Here is a 15,201-nt window from a genome sequence, read left to right as displayed (position 1 = left end):
TTATAGATTCATAGTATTAACTTTAAGGATGTTGTTTAAACCAGAAAGTATCCTTAGTGACATACAATCAGAGGCTTTTCCACCAGTCTCCTTTCTTATAAGAATTTCTAATTCCAGCCAATATTTTCTAACTAAAATACTCGCAAAAGAAAACTATAACACTAACAGCACAGGTTGAGGTTATCTAATGGTGAAGTTGTGGACCAGTAGACAGCAGCAGAACCCACTTAAAATGTCTGATAAATAAGCTTCTTCTAAAGATATATGGGTGCTTTATTTCTTTTCTTACTGTTTTTATTAAATCCTAACTATTTTCTCGCCTTCTTCTACTAAAATATTCATCTGTGCTTGTTTGTTTCTGTTCATAATAGGGTTTCTGTGGTTCAAACCAAACACCTGTAGCTTTCTAAAACTCCCTCTTAACTATTTTCCTACCTCTCAATTAGTTGTCTAAATGTTTGTCCCCCATCTTAAATTTTTGGCTTCACCCTGATTGTAATTTGCATAAATTATACTTCTTTTTCAAGCCAGAAATTTTTTTGATATTGTCTTTGTGGGTCATAATTCATAAATCATGATCCAAGAACTAAACAAGATTGCACGAATTAATTAAAACCCATTAATTGCATACAATCAATAGCAGTTATACGTCAAATAGATTGAACTCCAAGATAAGTGACAGAAGATCAATCAAAAGCAATCCCATCAAAGGCAAAAATAATTACAAGGCAAACGACAAAGGCAGCTTAGATTATAGAATCATTTTGGATCAGTTCAAATCCATTTGGAGGCTGTTTCATAACATGCATTTCTCAAATAAAGTTACAACTCATTGACTCTAAAAGCAATGATAGATTAAAAGCTGTTGAAGTGATGAAAAGAAGATCTTCCAAGCCAAATATATCAATTTTCCATCTTCCAAACTTGCTAATTCAACAGTGTTAGGTGACACTAAAGTGACCTTGATTGGTGATTTATCCTCAACAGAAACAATACGTATAAAAAAAAAAAGTTAGGCTTTAGTATAGTTTTAAGTCATCTGATCATTGGTTCCTGCAGCTTTATGTTGCATCAGTGATTTAGACTTCTTTTATCAAAATATTCTCTTCAATGTTGAAAATTTCATAAATAAAGAAGAATTGTGAGGGTTTAAATCCTTGATATGGAACCCTTTTCTTTAGCAGGTCTTACACGCCAAATATGATCGTGTAAATGAAACCTTTCGTCCAATCACTCCATGTGCTTTATGACTTGGTGAGTTCAGAAAGGGGGGCCAGTTTATGAAATTAGAATGTTGAGGATGATTATACCATTTCTAGACAATACCATCCAATTTTTTAACCATGTTATTATCAATCATTTATCATTGTCGTGCTTAATGCAGAGTACCACTAACTTCAAATGGCCCATACAATTACTTTCAGAAGAAAAAAAGTGCCACAATTCCACCCACTTTCATAGATAGATGATCATTTTGAGGCAAAGGTGATCCTGTAATTCACTGCAGAAAAAAAAAATGTGGCCACTCCAGATTTTGAATCCTTGATCAGGCTGTCTGGCAACCTTTGATTTCAGTTGAAATTATATTTATGATTGAGAGGCACTTTAACCTTATATTGCGGCTTTAATTTAATTTTCCTTTTTCCTTTTAAATTAACTTGTCTACATGCATAGAAAAATTATAAAAAAGATTTCTAGTTGAATAATGAATTTTCATTAGTTTAGTATTTGTCAAAATTAAATGTTTAATTGCACCATGGCGATACCGACAAAGCTTCTTCCTCTTTTTATTCAATTAGTCTGTGTCAAATAAGGACCCATCTTTTGAAACTCGATCATGTCTTGTTTTGTTTGGATGTCTATGCTAAACATGGACATGTGGGTGGCGATTACTTGAAAAGTAAAGATAAACTTGTTTTAACGAAAGATGAGAAATTTCCTAACTCTCATTACAGTAAAGGTAATTTCATATGGAATTATCAACTGACAGTTAACACTATATAGTGAACTGGAAATTTTCAATTTCCCTGTTGGAAAAATATGACACTGCATAGTACTAAAATGAGAGAGACAGCCAAAAGAAATTAGGAGAGAGTCACCCACAAGCAAAAGCAAAAAAATTTTTCCAAGGAGAAACTGTATTGTGTGAAAGATGAGCTGCACCTCAATAATTAGGGAGCTTGGAGGAAAAAAGCACAAAAGCAGGTGACGTTGATGCCCTAAGTAATGATCAGAGAGGCACATGCCCAGCCCAACATTACCAGTCTCTCTTTTCTCATCTTTTTTATTTTATTTTTTCCCCCTTAAGCTTCTTTTTCATTTTTTGTAGTTAAAGGTAGTTTCAGATTAAATGAGGCTTCTCTAAGTAAGTTTAAAAACACTTTTTACTCAATAAGATTGAAGCAAATTTGTTTGGCAATGACCAATCCCTTTCTCCACATTACATGGTCCTATCCTATCTCTTAACATGTCTTTGTTTTGATCACTAAACTTGGTCACATCAAACCATTACTTCGCATTTTTTCTTTTTCTCTCAACCAACTTGGAGGAGGGGTCTCTCCTTCTCCTTTCCCACTCCAAAAAGATTCCAAAGGACAATTCAGCTCCAGCCTAATTAGTGACCAACCACCTTCCTCTTCTCCTTCCTTCCTATAAGTCTTAACTTCCTCTATATCTATCCCACAGAATTTGTCATTAGTACTACTAAGTTCAAGAAATAATACCCATCTTCACATTTGTTCAAATTTCAAGAACAATGCCACCGGTGCACTCTAGCCCTTATTTCCAAATGGATAATCCGGCCATTATATCCTTACTCCGGCAAACCGCCAGCGAGAAACGTTCGAAATCTAGCTCTGGTGGACTTCTTAAAATGTTCAAGCTCTTCCCTATGTTAACTTCAGGTTGCAAAATGGTTGCACTTTTAGGTAGGCCTAGAAAACCTTTACTAAAAGATAATGCTACTACAGGAACACTTTTTGGTTATCGCAAAGGGAGAGTGAGTCTAGCCATACAAGAGGATCCTCACTGCGTGCCTATGTTTGTTATAGAGTTACCAATACATACGACATTGTTTCATAAAGAAATGGCGTCGGATATAGTAAGACTTGCATTAGAGAGCGAGACGAAGACTCATAAGAAGAAATTAATGGAAGAATTTGTATGGGCTGTGTATTGCAATGGAAGAAAGATAGGGTATTGTATTAGAAGGAAGCAAATGTCCGATGATGAGCTTCATGTTATGCAGCTACTGAGGGGCGTTTCGATGGGTGCAGGGGTGCTTCCAAGTCCAAATGAAAAGGAAACGGCCGATGGTGAATTGACGTATATAAGAGCAAGGTTTGAAAGAGTTGTGGGATCTAAAGATTCTGAATCTTTCTACATGATTAATCCAGATGGTGCAGCTGGCCCTGAATTGAGTCTTTTCTTTGTAAGGGCTCATTAGATTACTTAATTATTGGCTATATATATATATATCTAAACTTGACTTTGATTGCTTGTTTATTCCTAAGAGGAAAGAAATTTGTGTGGTTTTGAAATTCTGCAGTTTAATCTTTTTTTTTTTTTTCTTTTTAGAGTTTCGTAGGTATTTTTAGTGTTAATTAATCAAATTAACATGTATAATTGCCTACCCAGTTTCCTGGAAATTGTTTTCCTTTCAGAAATATATATAATCATATCTGAGCAGATATATGTGCATCAGAAGCTTTTCAAAGCTATACAGTTCAAAAACAGAGGACATGTAATATATACATGAGAGGCTTGTCAAAACTATGCAATTCTAAAAACAGAGGATACGTAACTGAAAAATCATCTCTTCTTTGTTGATTCTTGGATTTCTTAGGCGAAAAAGTTTCCTGTTGAATTCTACAACCTGGAAAGTTTTTCCTGTCAAACAAACAAACAAATTTTGATTGTTAAATGAATTTGGTTTTAATATCTTTCAATCTGACGAAGTATGTTTCTTAAAATCTCTATAGAGATGATGGGAACATAGTGTAGAATTTCTTGAATTGGCAAAGAGCAGACAGTAGTTTATTCAATATCAAGATTTGTGGATGGGATTCGGATTGGAATTTTTTTGAAATAAATAAATAAAACAGTAGTTGCCCTTATCTGGATTAATGGAGGTTGCAAAATGGTCACCATCCTAGACAACGAGATTATGCAATATGGACCACTGTTTTATTACTTGCTTTTTCTTGATGGTCACCTGTACAGTGACCAAGTACATTTCTGTTCATACACTTTAAATTGGCTAATATCATAAAACCACCTACCAACCGCTTAACTAGAAGGTGGCTAGCAGTAGTCTCGTCCCTATTTTTTAAATTTTCAAAAATTTATTTTATAAAATATAAAAAAACTTTGTATTTACCTATAAAATAATGGATTTTTTCAATTTCTCATGCTTGAGTTCAGGTACCTTACCTACAGCAAATGATTTTTATATTTTAAAAAAATGTAAGAAGAAATAAAAGAAAAAATATAGGAAAAAAAAAAATCGATCCACCTGATGTTATATTTGTTTGGTACTTGGTACTAATTTCCAGATGGGTTATGGTCTTTGTTTGGCAATTGGTAACTAAAGTCATGACAGTGAATTCAGAACGTAACAAAAAGCCCATAAAGAGTAACTACTGGAATGGGTTTTACATGCAGTCCAGCCCAAATTATGCTATACTTAAGAAGAGAAGGCCCACTTTAATGCGACCCGTTAGCCCAATCAGGAATGTTCCAGTTATACCCAACAGTATCCAACCGGTTGCAGACAGACCACAGAACTATAAAAGTATAATAATCAAATTAAAAATATATCCAACCAGACGCCCGTACTTAAGATGTTGCTGTCTTTTTGTCAACCATACAATTAAATAAATATAAAGAGGACTAAATAGTTAAAAACTAACTCCTTTTAAATGAAATGTCTAAATAATTTAACGAGCTAAATCTCAATGACAACGTAATGAGAATAAGAGCTAAATTTTGAAAATCTAAAATCTCTCTTATTTTCTTCTAAGGACAGCCACCGATAAACTCTCATCGATAATCACCTCTCTTTCTTTTTTATTTAATTTTTTATAAATAATTCTCTAATCTATTTGCATATTTGAATTATTATCGCCCATATATTAAGATCTATTATTGCTCATATATTAGGATTTTGTCTTCAAATCTAGTTTTAAGTTATTATTATCACCGTTATGATAATTTTTATAAGACAACCTTAAAAAAAAAAAAAATTTGGAGTTTGGGGCTTCCTCAGTCCCCCTCTATAGTAGCATAAAAATTTTAAATTTTAAATTTTTGTATTAACATAAAAATTCAACCATTCAATAAATTATTAAGTTAAACATACTTGCAATATACAGTGTTCATCTTCAACAAATTGAGAAGTGAGGTAAGCAAAAAGTTGAAAAGTTGATATAGTAAAATTGAGAGGGAAGGAAACAAAATTATAATAACGTACTTGACAAGTTGGCAACCACATATAGCCACTCTTTGTGAATTTTTTTTTTTTTTTTCCCCAAAAACATGCATAAAAATATAATCAGTTGAGGTATTCAGATGGCTCAAAAATGGATAATATTAGTGCAGTCCACACAAAAAATAAAGATCATATCAACATTTATCAATAGTCAATTTTCGTCCGACTCGGTTGAATTTATTGGACTAATGGTTGTCCTTATATTTTTAGTAGCATGACGTCATGTTCACTACCAATTTTTAGCTTAGCATTGAATACCAATTACTTAAGCATATTTATTAATTTTTATTAGGATAACTTACACTATTCATTGCCTTAGAAGTGCATATGCAAATTCATAATATGTTTTCTTTTTTTAGCAGAGATTTTAATGGGTCGAAATGATATTATGAACTATATAATAGAATCGTATTTTCTTAAACTCACCAAATTAGTGAAACATTTATATTTAAGAGAATTTGAAATCGAGGCTTTTCATTTTCATATAAACAAAAATACCAATCAGAACACGGGGAAAAATGTTTTTTTTTATTATTATTACAAAAGGCTTATATCAAATTTATATTACAAGATCTCGATTAAATGACACGTGTTTTCTTCCTTTTTTTTAAGATAATCCAGGAAGGTGTGAACAGTAAAACTGTTGTGTCAAAAAACAGTTAGAGTTAAATGCTTCATGTTTATCACATGGAAAAGTGAAAGAAATGGCAAACAAAGAGCAGAGAAGGGAATGGTTGACCGGTTCAACAAAAGGACAAACAGTCCAATCCCACGCGGCATTGAGCCACAAGCCAATGACACTGGCAGGACCGAACCCACCGGCAATAAGGTTGGAAGGCAACAGGAAGGACCCCACTGATTACTACAAATCGAGTGGCTAAATTTATCTTGATCAGAGATCGAAATTTGAGGTCCCACCGTGGAACTGCCAGTAGACAATTATTGAAGTCCGAGAGGAAAGAGACGCTATTCCTTATTTTTACCATTGGCTTGTTCTGTTGCCTGTTGGAGAACGATACAACTAAGTCGGTGAGTTAAGGGTTTTTTATGCCAGCTGTAGTATCAACTGCCCAACTGCTTCTCGCTGAAGTTACATCACAAGCTCACTAGATGACTCCAAAATCCCATAAATATTGCCACGTGGGCGGCTACGATGTAATCATGTGCTTATTCGTTTTAGATTGTAGGACTGTAGACCCCTGCCATTTTAAAGCGCGTATACTGCAGTACTTGCATCACCATGTAACTGCTTGCATGAAATAGAAGGAATAAGAAAGAAAAATGTTAGCTAAAGAAATGGATAGAATTTTTTTGCATATACAATTTTAACATTTTCCTACAATTATTATAAACGAAGGATGAATAAATATTTTATAAAATTAAATATTATAATTTTTATTTAATCCACATCAAATTTTAGAATAAATTTTAATCAAGTTTTTTCTTTTACATATTTATATATTTTTACTTTAAAATGTTAATGTGTTTGCTAATAAAATTATTTTATTGCGTTGTTACAAATTTCGGTCCATAAAAATAAACTTATTTACATTTTCACATGAATTTAAAAAAACATTAGTTAGTTGTAGTTTGAGCAAACCATTTTATCTATATTTTCTCTTATATATTTCTTTATTAATATTAAACATAACTTTCTAGTTTTTAGAAAAAATTAAATAAAAATTATTTTTTTATTCAGAGAGGCTTAATCGGCCGAAAGAACATTATTGATAACAAGATATTAAATATGAGTATATTAGAGAATTAAGAAATTAATTATATTTTTAAAAAGAAAAATAAATTATAATTTAAAATAAATGTATCTTTGTAGGATGGAGCATAAAAATTTCCATTTCAATTAAATTTACAGCTCAATTTTTTTCATGCTTGGATTTCAATTTCCTTTTGTCTTTTTCATCAGATATTTTTCCCAACTCTTTAAACTACTTTCTTTCATGCTTAGGAAAAATGCATATTTGAATCATTAATAAGATGATGCTTATATATATATATATATATATATATAGAGAGAGAGAGAGAGAGAGAGAAAGATATGTTATTTGAGAAAAATTTATTAAAAAAAATTGGAAAGAAGGATGTAATAATGAAGTTTAAATTTTAAATTTCTAATAATTATTCTTAACCTTAGGGTGATCTCTTTTTGGAAATAGTACAATAAAATTAATCACATAATTTAATCATAAATTATGATTATTTACTAATAAAATTGATTTTTGATTATTCACTTAATTAAACCTAAAGAGAATGAAATGACAAAAGAAAGGGTGGAAAGAAGGGGGGGAAAAATAAAAGGAGTTGCCAGCAATAATGTGGTTGGGGTTTGTGAAACACACGCTCCTAAATGAGAAGTAAGGTGAGCGGATGACACAGAAAAGTCAAACGGATTCAACTCGAATCACGTGAGATTCGTACAGGCTGGGAGTGGGGCCTTCCTACGTGGTAGAGGTTGAAGCGATACAGTTATTTTAAGGGCTACCCTTTTAACGGAGCCACTCTTTAGTTTTGAGACGGTTGATTGCAGCCGTTGATTAGAGTGACTGAGGCTATGGATTTGGACTTACAGCTGTAAATCTGGCCGAATAGTCAAAAAGGTATTGGCCCCACTTTCAGGTTTGGAAACGTTTGTTTTGTGTTAAACAGCTCTGCCTTTCCTGTCATGTTTTAAACGCACTTGATATTTGATAAGCATTGTGAGAGTACGAGAATGACTTTTAATTTTTTATTATTCATGTTTTCCGTCTACGGATCCCTTATTTCCACTTTTGTCCCCGTCACAATCATTTTTCTTTATTAGCCTTTTCGTTTTTTTAAATATTTTAACCATAATGAGTAATACTAATTCATATTCAATAACCTACAATCCAACACATAAATGACAATTATGTATACATATATATAAAGATAGAATACACGTCTTCAGGGTCAAACGACAAAGAATATTATAGTCGTATTAAAGTATTAACAATAACTAGCCCAAGGGGGCAAGGGGTGCGCACCTATGCACCCATTCTGGTTTAGACTCCCCACCAACTTTACGAAAGCCAGTTTCCTGGAAGAAACCTTTCAGCCTCTCTTTCTCTCTCTCTCTCTCTCTCTACTTAAAAAAAACCAACATCCTATTGGACGCTCAGCCAAGTTCATGCACCTCTCTCTTTCTCTCTTTCCACTCATATAGATACATACATATCAGTTCATCTTCTTGATTCTATTGTATATTGCACTTCTCTTTCTCACTCGAAGCCAAACCCTTCAGTACTCTTTCTATTTGTCCTTTTTTTTTCTTTTGTTTTCCAAAAGCACACTTTTTTTATTTTAATGGAAGCAATGAACGTGTACTCCACTTCTTCTTCAGAATCTTCCTCTTCGGAGTCTTCTTTTAATGGTAACCATACGCCAAGAAATACTAACAAACCGGAGCGGATCAAAGGTCCGTGGAGTGCTGAGGAAGACCGGATTTTGACCCGACTTGTCGAACGACACGGACCTAGAAATTGGTCCTTAATTAGTCGATATATTAAAGGGCGTTCTGGTAAATCATGCAGGCTTAGATGGTGCAATCAACTTAGCCCAAATGTGGAGCACCGTCCATTTTCTCCAGCTGAAGACGAGACAATCTTGGCCGCTCATGCTACGTACGGTAACCGGTGGGCCACCATCGCCCGATTGCTGCCTGGTCGAACCGATAATGCGGTGAAGAATCACTGGAACTCTACTTTGAAGAGAAGAGCAAGAGAACAGCAGCATCAAATGATAATGGAGGGTAATTTTGATAATATAAGTAACAATATAGTAGAAGAGGTTACTGTTGCTGTTGCATCAAGATCTACTTCGCAGGTGGTAGTAGAAGAAGAGAAGGAAGATGCGCTGACCGCTTTGACTCTTGCGCCGCCGGGGGTTGGTGTTAATGGGGGTAGTTGCAGTGGTGATGGTGGATTGGCGGCGGAGAAGGCAGCGGAAAGTTTGCCAGCTGAGTTTTGGGATGTGATGAGAGATGTGATTGCTAGAGAAGTGAGAGAATTTATGAGTTCAAGTATTAATGAGAGTACTGCTTCGGGTTTCCATTAGCAAAAATAAAAGAAGAACAATGGCTGGTGTTGTTGTTATTTGGTTTGATTAACTTGATGGTGTTAATACGATGATCTTAAGTAATTACCATTAATTTTCTTATTAATGGAGTATTTGTTTTCCTAAGTTCAAAATTCGAATGTAAGATGATGAAGTGTGCCCGAACCCGAACGCAACTCGAGGGATTGGGCAAATTTTGCTCGGTCTTACAGCCTGTCGATGATAGAAACTCGGAATTAAATGCATATAATATGGATCGGTAATTCATAATTTTCTATTCTTATTGGTTTTAAAAATAAAAATTTTAATTAATGATTTGAACAAACTCTTTTTTATTTTATTTAATTGAGAATTTGAAGTCATAAAATACTTTATAGAATTAAAATTTCATTTAACAAAAATTCATTGGGAAACAAGATTCGTATGGGTAAATGTAAATCAAACTTGTTATCTCATCAATGCCTAATATTCTTTGCCCAACATAGTAGTTGAGGGATGACTGATGAGTTGATCTAACTATGGAAAGATTGTCATCTGTTTGTTTTGGTATATGGAAAAATAGTTGTTGATGAAATGGTTTAACTTCAATTTAATAATCATGATACAAAATTGATTTTAAGATTTTTTTTTTTTTTTTTCCTTTTCAATGTAAAAGCTGGAATACATTAAGCTAATGCAGAACTTTGCTTTTCTAGATTAGATATAAGATAAACTGCTCTACTATAGTAGGAGCTGTACGAGCGACCACTCACTTCGCTGAACTCTTTAAAAAAGCAATTTACATAAATTTATTATTAAATAAAATTATATATATATATATATACACACTAACACTGTGCGAGAAGAGCAACTTATAGAAAGTCAGAGATAATATTATTATTGAAGTAATATCTATTTATTCAACATTATATGACGATTTTGCCATATTTAGATAAATACAGTTATTATTTATATTGAAGTAAGTATAATTTTAAATTTTAATGGCTAACGAGATGGAAAATTGACATTATAAAAAATACATTTATTTAAAATGTTAAAGGATCTGTTCGGTAAAATTAGCCGTTTTAGTAGCTGTTAGTTGTTTAAATAACTTTTTTATAAAATGTTAAAAGTTAAACGTTGCATAAGTCAACATTTCACAAAACATCATCCTAATCTCTAAAAATTAATTTAAAAATATTTTAAAAGCTACTTAAAAAGCGGTTGTCGATCACAATAAAAAATTTTTACATTATAGTAATGGAAAGGGATTGCTGTCCATTGATTTTTTTTTTTTTAAGAAAAAAGCAGTGCACATTTGTTTATCAATAGGGTGCAACCATAACCATTATTGATTAGCTACCAACCACTTCAATTTTCCTTTCAGTAATTGTTATACTTTCTTTGTCCACAAACAACTGTCATATTTTTCTCGTCCTTTAAAAAAATTATTTAATTTATTTAATTTACGATTAATTATTGAATAAATTGATTATATTATCCTTATTTACAATAACTAGGGAAAGATTTTTGAAAACTATATCCATTAATGTTTGTCATTTGCAAAGGGAAAAAAAAAAAAAAAATTTCAATCCATAAATGTGACTCATTCATGCAAACAGTAGTTTCGCTTAACAGTTATTTGTGTACGGAGAGATGATGTCTGTTGGTTGGGAATGAAAGGTTGATAAAATTTTGGGCTGAACGAGAGAGAAACCCATATTCTGTCATGGCGTAACCGAATTACGTAACCCAATTCAGTATTAACGTTTACTTTAAGGCCCATTTAAAGATGTTCTAAACCCGACGATCTGTCGTTGGACGGCACGCTTAAAATGCTTGCCGTTTTATTAAATTCCGGCGAATTTACGCACGGTCTTGGGTCCTGAGATTTCTAGTTCGGCTGCCCTGTTGCTCGTCTTGGTTTTCTCCGGTTGCCGTCACTTAAATTCGGACGTCTCAATTGGGTGTCTGATCTGCAGTCTTTCACTCTCTTACAGAGTCTTGCGCCGTTTGAAGCTAATTGCAAGTACGGAAGGTGAGTACATACATTTCATGAAATCAGTTCAAAATTCTAATCTTTATTTCCTTTATATGAAATAAAAGGGATACTGTCTATATTTTAGCTTAGGGTTTATCTGGGGTTTCTACATTTCAAAGTAATTTAGAAGCCTTCCTAGGAAATGTTTTAACTTGTAGCTCTGAAATCAATTTCACTGTGTTGGCTAATAGCTAAATTTGTGTTGCTTTTGGAGTATAAATTGCAGATGAAGATTGATCCTTCTCCTAAACAACCTTTATTCTGCTTGAAATGGCCATGGGATATTGAACATCATCCTAAAAATTCCAATGGTTGCAGCTTTGAGACTCCTTGGCTATTCAAATCATTGCATACTCTTGGATCAATTGCTTTCAATTCCTTTAATTCAATTTCCAAATCCTCAAATTCTTTGATTCATACCTTTAATCCCATCAAATTGGATGTCGGAACCAGCCAAAGTAAAAGCATAAAGTCCCGAAAGAAGGTCTTCACTCCTGAAGAGCAAGGAGAGGCAGAGCAAAGAGCATTTGCATCTGCACTAGCTAGTGGGAAAGAAGCTACTGTGCTTGAATTCTACTCACCCAAATGCAGGTTGTGTAATTCTTTGCTTAATTTTGTCTTGGAGCTTGAGAATAGGAATTCAGATTGGCTAAATATTGTCATGGGAGATGCGGAGAATGATAAATGGCTGCCTGAGGTATTCTACTCACTCAATTTTGTTCACGCAAGTTGTTGGAGTTTGTAAATTTTAATTGTGAAATTGGGAATTTTTTACTGGTGCAATTTTTTACCATAGATGTCAATGAACACAAGTAAAAATCTGGTTACAAAATTTCAGTGGTGTTTCTTGTTATTTCTGGGTTCCTGGCATATTAACTATTAGATGTAAAAAGTTACTCACTGGAGATTGCAAATACCAAGATGTTGGCTGTTCCTTTAATGTGGAATTTTGGCAGCTACTTCTTTCATCTATAATATCACATTTTTAGTATTGAGTTTGCAGCATGATGATCAAGTTTATGCAAAAGATACATTTGGGGAATTATGCTAGCTATAACATCCATTTCTTATGCTGAAGATGCCTGTAGAGGTATCTTTGCATGCTTACTGTATTATTATTACTATTATTATTTTTGTATCAAAACATGGGATTCATTTTACAAGTTGTGGAAGTGATATGAAACCCAAGATTCAGTTAGCAATATGTAATAGATTCACGGCAAATTGAAAATGTAAGGTGATTATTGTTCTCTTGGAGGCTGGAAATGAGTGAGAGCTGCAGCTATTCAGTAAAATTATTAAAACATTTGCCATCATGCAGTGAGCGTATGTTATCTATATATGTTCTTAAAATGTCTGTGGTGCGTTGGTTCACAATTGATATTGGTTGTTTGCAGCTACTCCATTATGACATAAGATATGTTCCTTGCTTTGTGCTGTTGGACAAAAATGGGAAGGCACTGGCAAAGACGGGTGTTCCAAGCAGTCGGCTACATGTAGTTGCAGGTCTATCACATCTTCTCAAATTGAAGCGCCCTCAGAGTAATAATCGGTAGCCTATATTGTGTATGTAGCATCATAAGTTTGTGCAAGAAACTGACAATGAGAATATGATTTATTGTATCCAAATTGACAGTTTTAAGAAATTGATCTAGTAGAGCTTTTTGGCTCAGTTGGGATTTTCTTTTCTTCTCATATCTAAATCACCTTCCTCATCTTTCGATTCTGTAAATAAAAAGCCTGGCTTAGCTTATTGATAGAGATTTTATTCTTCCTGGAAAAGTTCATCGATTGATGGGCATGAGCTGGTAATAGGCTAAGATGTGATACATTGTGTATTTATCCGTTGTTTTCTTGTGCAATGGAAGTGTACATAATGAGGTACAATCTCTTTTAGATTGGCACTTTCTGTATATAAATGCTCAATCAACCCCAATTAGAAGAACGCTTAATAGAGCTGCATACTGGAGAACAAAAATCCCCCCTCTGTGCTTGAATCTATTTTATATTTTGTTGCTCATGTACGCTTTCCTTTTATTTTCTAGCTGGAATCAAATAGTAAATGTTGGACCATTCATTTTGAGAACTGTGCATGAGCACGAGAATAGTCAGCCAATTCTGATTTTCTGCTTTATTTGGGAAAGGCCAGGCCTTATGCCCCACAATTGAAATTGCTGGGGCACGTAAAACCTCTCTGCAACTATGACTCTCTGGTTGATTCGAAAAGGGAGGCTGACTTTTGACAAAAAAAAAAAAAAAAAAACTTAGTAAATTGTTTCTTATCAATTATCATGCCATAAAATCAACTGCTTTCATTTTCAATACTTATAATAAGTTGATTTTATGAATTTGAATGCGTTACAAAAGTAATTCTTCAAAAGAAATTAAAAATGAACTGAAAATCCAAGGCAATTCAGCTTGCAGTTATCACCTGAAAAACACCCATTAGAACTTGCATCTAAAAATTCACGTCGGCAACAGTGGCCCAATACACTAGCAAGCAACACTGGTTCCACAAGAATGGTGAGCAACTATGGAAGTAAAAGAGGGCCAATAAATCCCAAAAATAAATAAAAAAAGCGGACCCATGTTCAAGAATCAAGATTTTCAGGTGGGTGGTGAGGAGATTGGTCGTCCTGCTTGGTTTCTTCTTGATTGGTTTGGGCAGGCATTGATGATGATGGAGCAGAGGTTGCAAACACATTAGGCGGCCTCGGGAGTGAAGGGCTTATCCTTCCATCAATGCAAGAAGAGCATTTTGTCTCTGCCCAACTCTCTATATCATACTGTCCATAACCCAAGATTCTCCTTCCTGAGCAAATCCTCCCAATCATAACTGCAACTATGCCTAAAATCATTATAACTATAAGTACTGCAATAACAGGGCCAATTGTGGTGTGGGTTGAGAGAGTGTGGAAGGGTTCCTGTCCTACAGTCACTGCCGGTGGTTGCTGGCTTAGTGGCATTGACATTTTAGCCTTGATAAAGAAGAATACAGAGTAGAAAGCAACAAGATGAGGTTTAGATGAGTACTTTTAGCTATTGGGGAAACTTGAAAAGAAACAAAAGCCAAAGCATTTCAAATTTTCTGCAGTAAAAACCCGGAGATGGCTATAATAAGAGTGCGTGTGTGAGTGAGGAGAGGAAGATGAAAATTCTGTAGATTAAGAAGGAAGTACAAAAAGGGCAGCATGAAATTGTAACTGGCACAACAATAAATTTGCAGAGGAAGATAAAGAGAGAGAGAGAGAGGTGTTTGTAAACTGTAAAGAATTGAAAAAAGTAGCAAGTGAGTTGAGAGATGGTAGAGACTAGGGAGATAGAACTGAGAACTGAGAAGCAGCAGCCACTGCCCACTAGGTAAAGGCTACTGAGGTTTCCTTATTTTAATAATTAGTATAATTATTCAACGAAGAACCAAAGGACAGTAAAAAGGAGTGAAAGGAAAGATAAAAAAATAAAAATAAAAATAAAACAAAAAAAGCAATCAGAAAATTAAGGGAATCTAAAAGGACCGACTAAAAAGTCCAAAACCTTTCATAGAGAAAGCTCTTTTCGAAAACGCATACGAGCTTTTGCAGGACTTCTCTGCCACTGTAAAAGATAA

General features: G+C 33.9%; 4 protein-coding genes across 5 annotated transcripts; 3 read left to right on the top strand and 1 right to left on the bottom strand.

Annotated features, from left to right (window-relative positions):
• Positions 1-2,391: 2,391 nt before the first annotated feature.
• On the top strand, positions 2,392-3,687 carry LOC105633682 (MIZU-KUSSEI-like protein (Protein of unknown function, DUF617)). The gene has a single exon (XM_012216316.4). It carries the CDS (start codon positions 2,756-2,758, stop codon positions 3,443-3,445), a length of 690 nt encoding a protein of 229 aa, XP_012071706.1. The 5' UTR covers positions 2,392-2,755; the 3' UTR covers positions 3,446-3,687.
• A 4,773-nt stretch (positions 3,688-8,460) lies between these two features.
• LOC105633683 (transcription factor MYB56) lies at positions 8,461-9,700 on the top strand. The gene has a single exon (XM_012216317.4). It carries the CDS (start codon positions 8,825-8,827, stop codon positions 9,572-9,574), a length of 750 nt encoding a protein of 249 aa, XP_012071707.1. The 5' UTR covers positions 8,461-8,824; the 3' UTR covers positions 9,575-9,700.
• A 1,573-nt stretch (positions 9,701-11,273) lies between these two features.
• On the top strand, positions 11,274-13,309 carry LOC105633684 (Thioredoxin superfamily protein). 2 transcript variants are annotated; one of them, XM_020679106.3, is made up of 4 exons: positions 11,274-11,591; positions 11,821-12,291; positions 12,598-12,684; positions 12,992-13,131. In XM_020679106.3, the coding sequence occupies exons 2-3, from the start codon at positions 11,821-11,823 to the stop codon at positions 12,643-12,645; spliced, it is 519 nt and encodes a 172-aa protein (XP_020534765.1). In that variant the 5' UTR covers positions 11,274-11,591; the 3' UTR covers positions 12,646-12,684; positions 12,992-13,131. The 2 variants fall into 2 exon arrangements, with proteins under 2 accessions (XP_020534765.1, XP_012071708.1); XM_012216318.4 differs by lacking the exon at positions 12,598-12,684 and having other exon boundaries at positions 11,287-11,591; positions 12,992-13,309.
• A 577-nt stretch (positions 13,310-13,886) lies between these two features.
• On the bottom strand, positions 13,887-14,996 carry LOC105633685 (uncharacterized). Its single transcript, XM_012216320.4, has one exon. It carries the CDS (start codon positions 14,564-14,566, stop codon positions 14,186-14,188), a length of 381 nt encoding a protein of 126 aa, XP_012071710.1. The 5' UTR covers positions 14,567-14,996; the 3' UTR covers positions 13,887-14,185.
• Between the last annotated feature and the right edge of the window lie 205 nt (positions 14,997-15,201).

Source organism: Jatropha curcas, chromosome 9 (genome assembly GCF_041381405.1).
Source record: "Jatropha curcas cultivar XTBG-Jc1 chromosome 9, XTBG_Jcur_1.0, whole genome shotgun sequence".
Lineage (NCBI taxonomy): Eukaryota > Viridiplantae > Streptophyta > Magnoliopsida > Malpighiales > Euphorbiaceae > Jatropha > Jatropha curcas.
The sequence above is the reverse complement of the archived record's forward strand: the minus strand, read 5'-3'. Positions and strand labels throughout refer to the sequence as shown.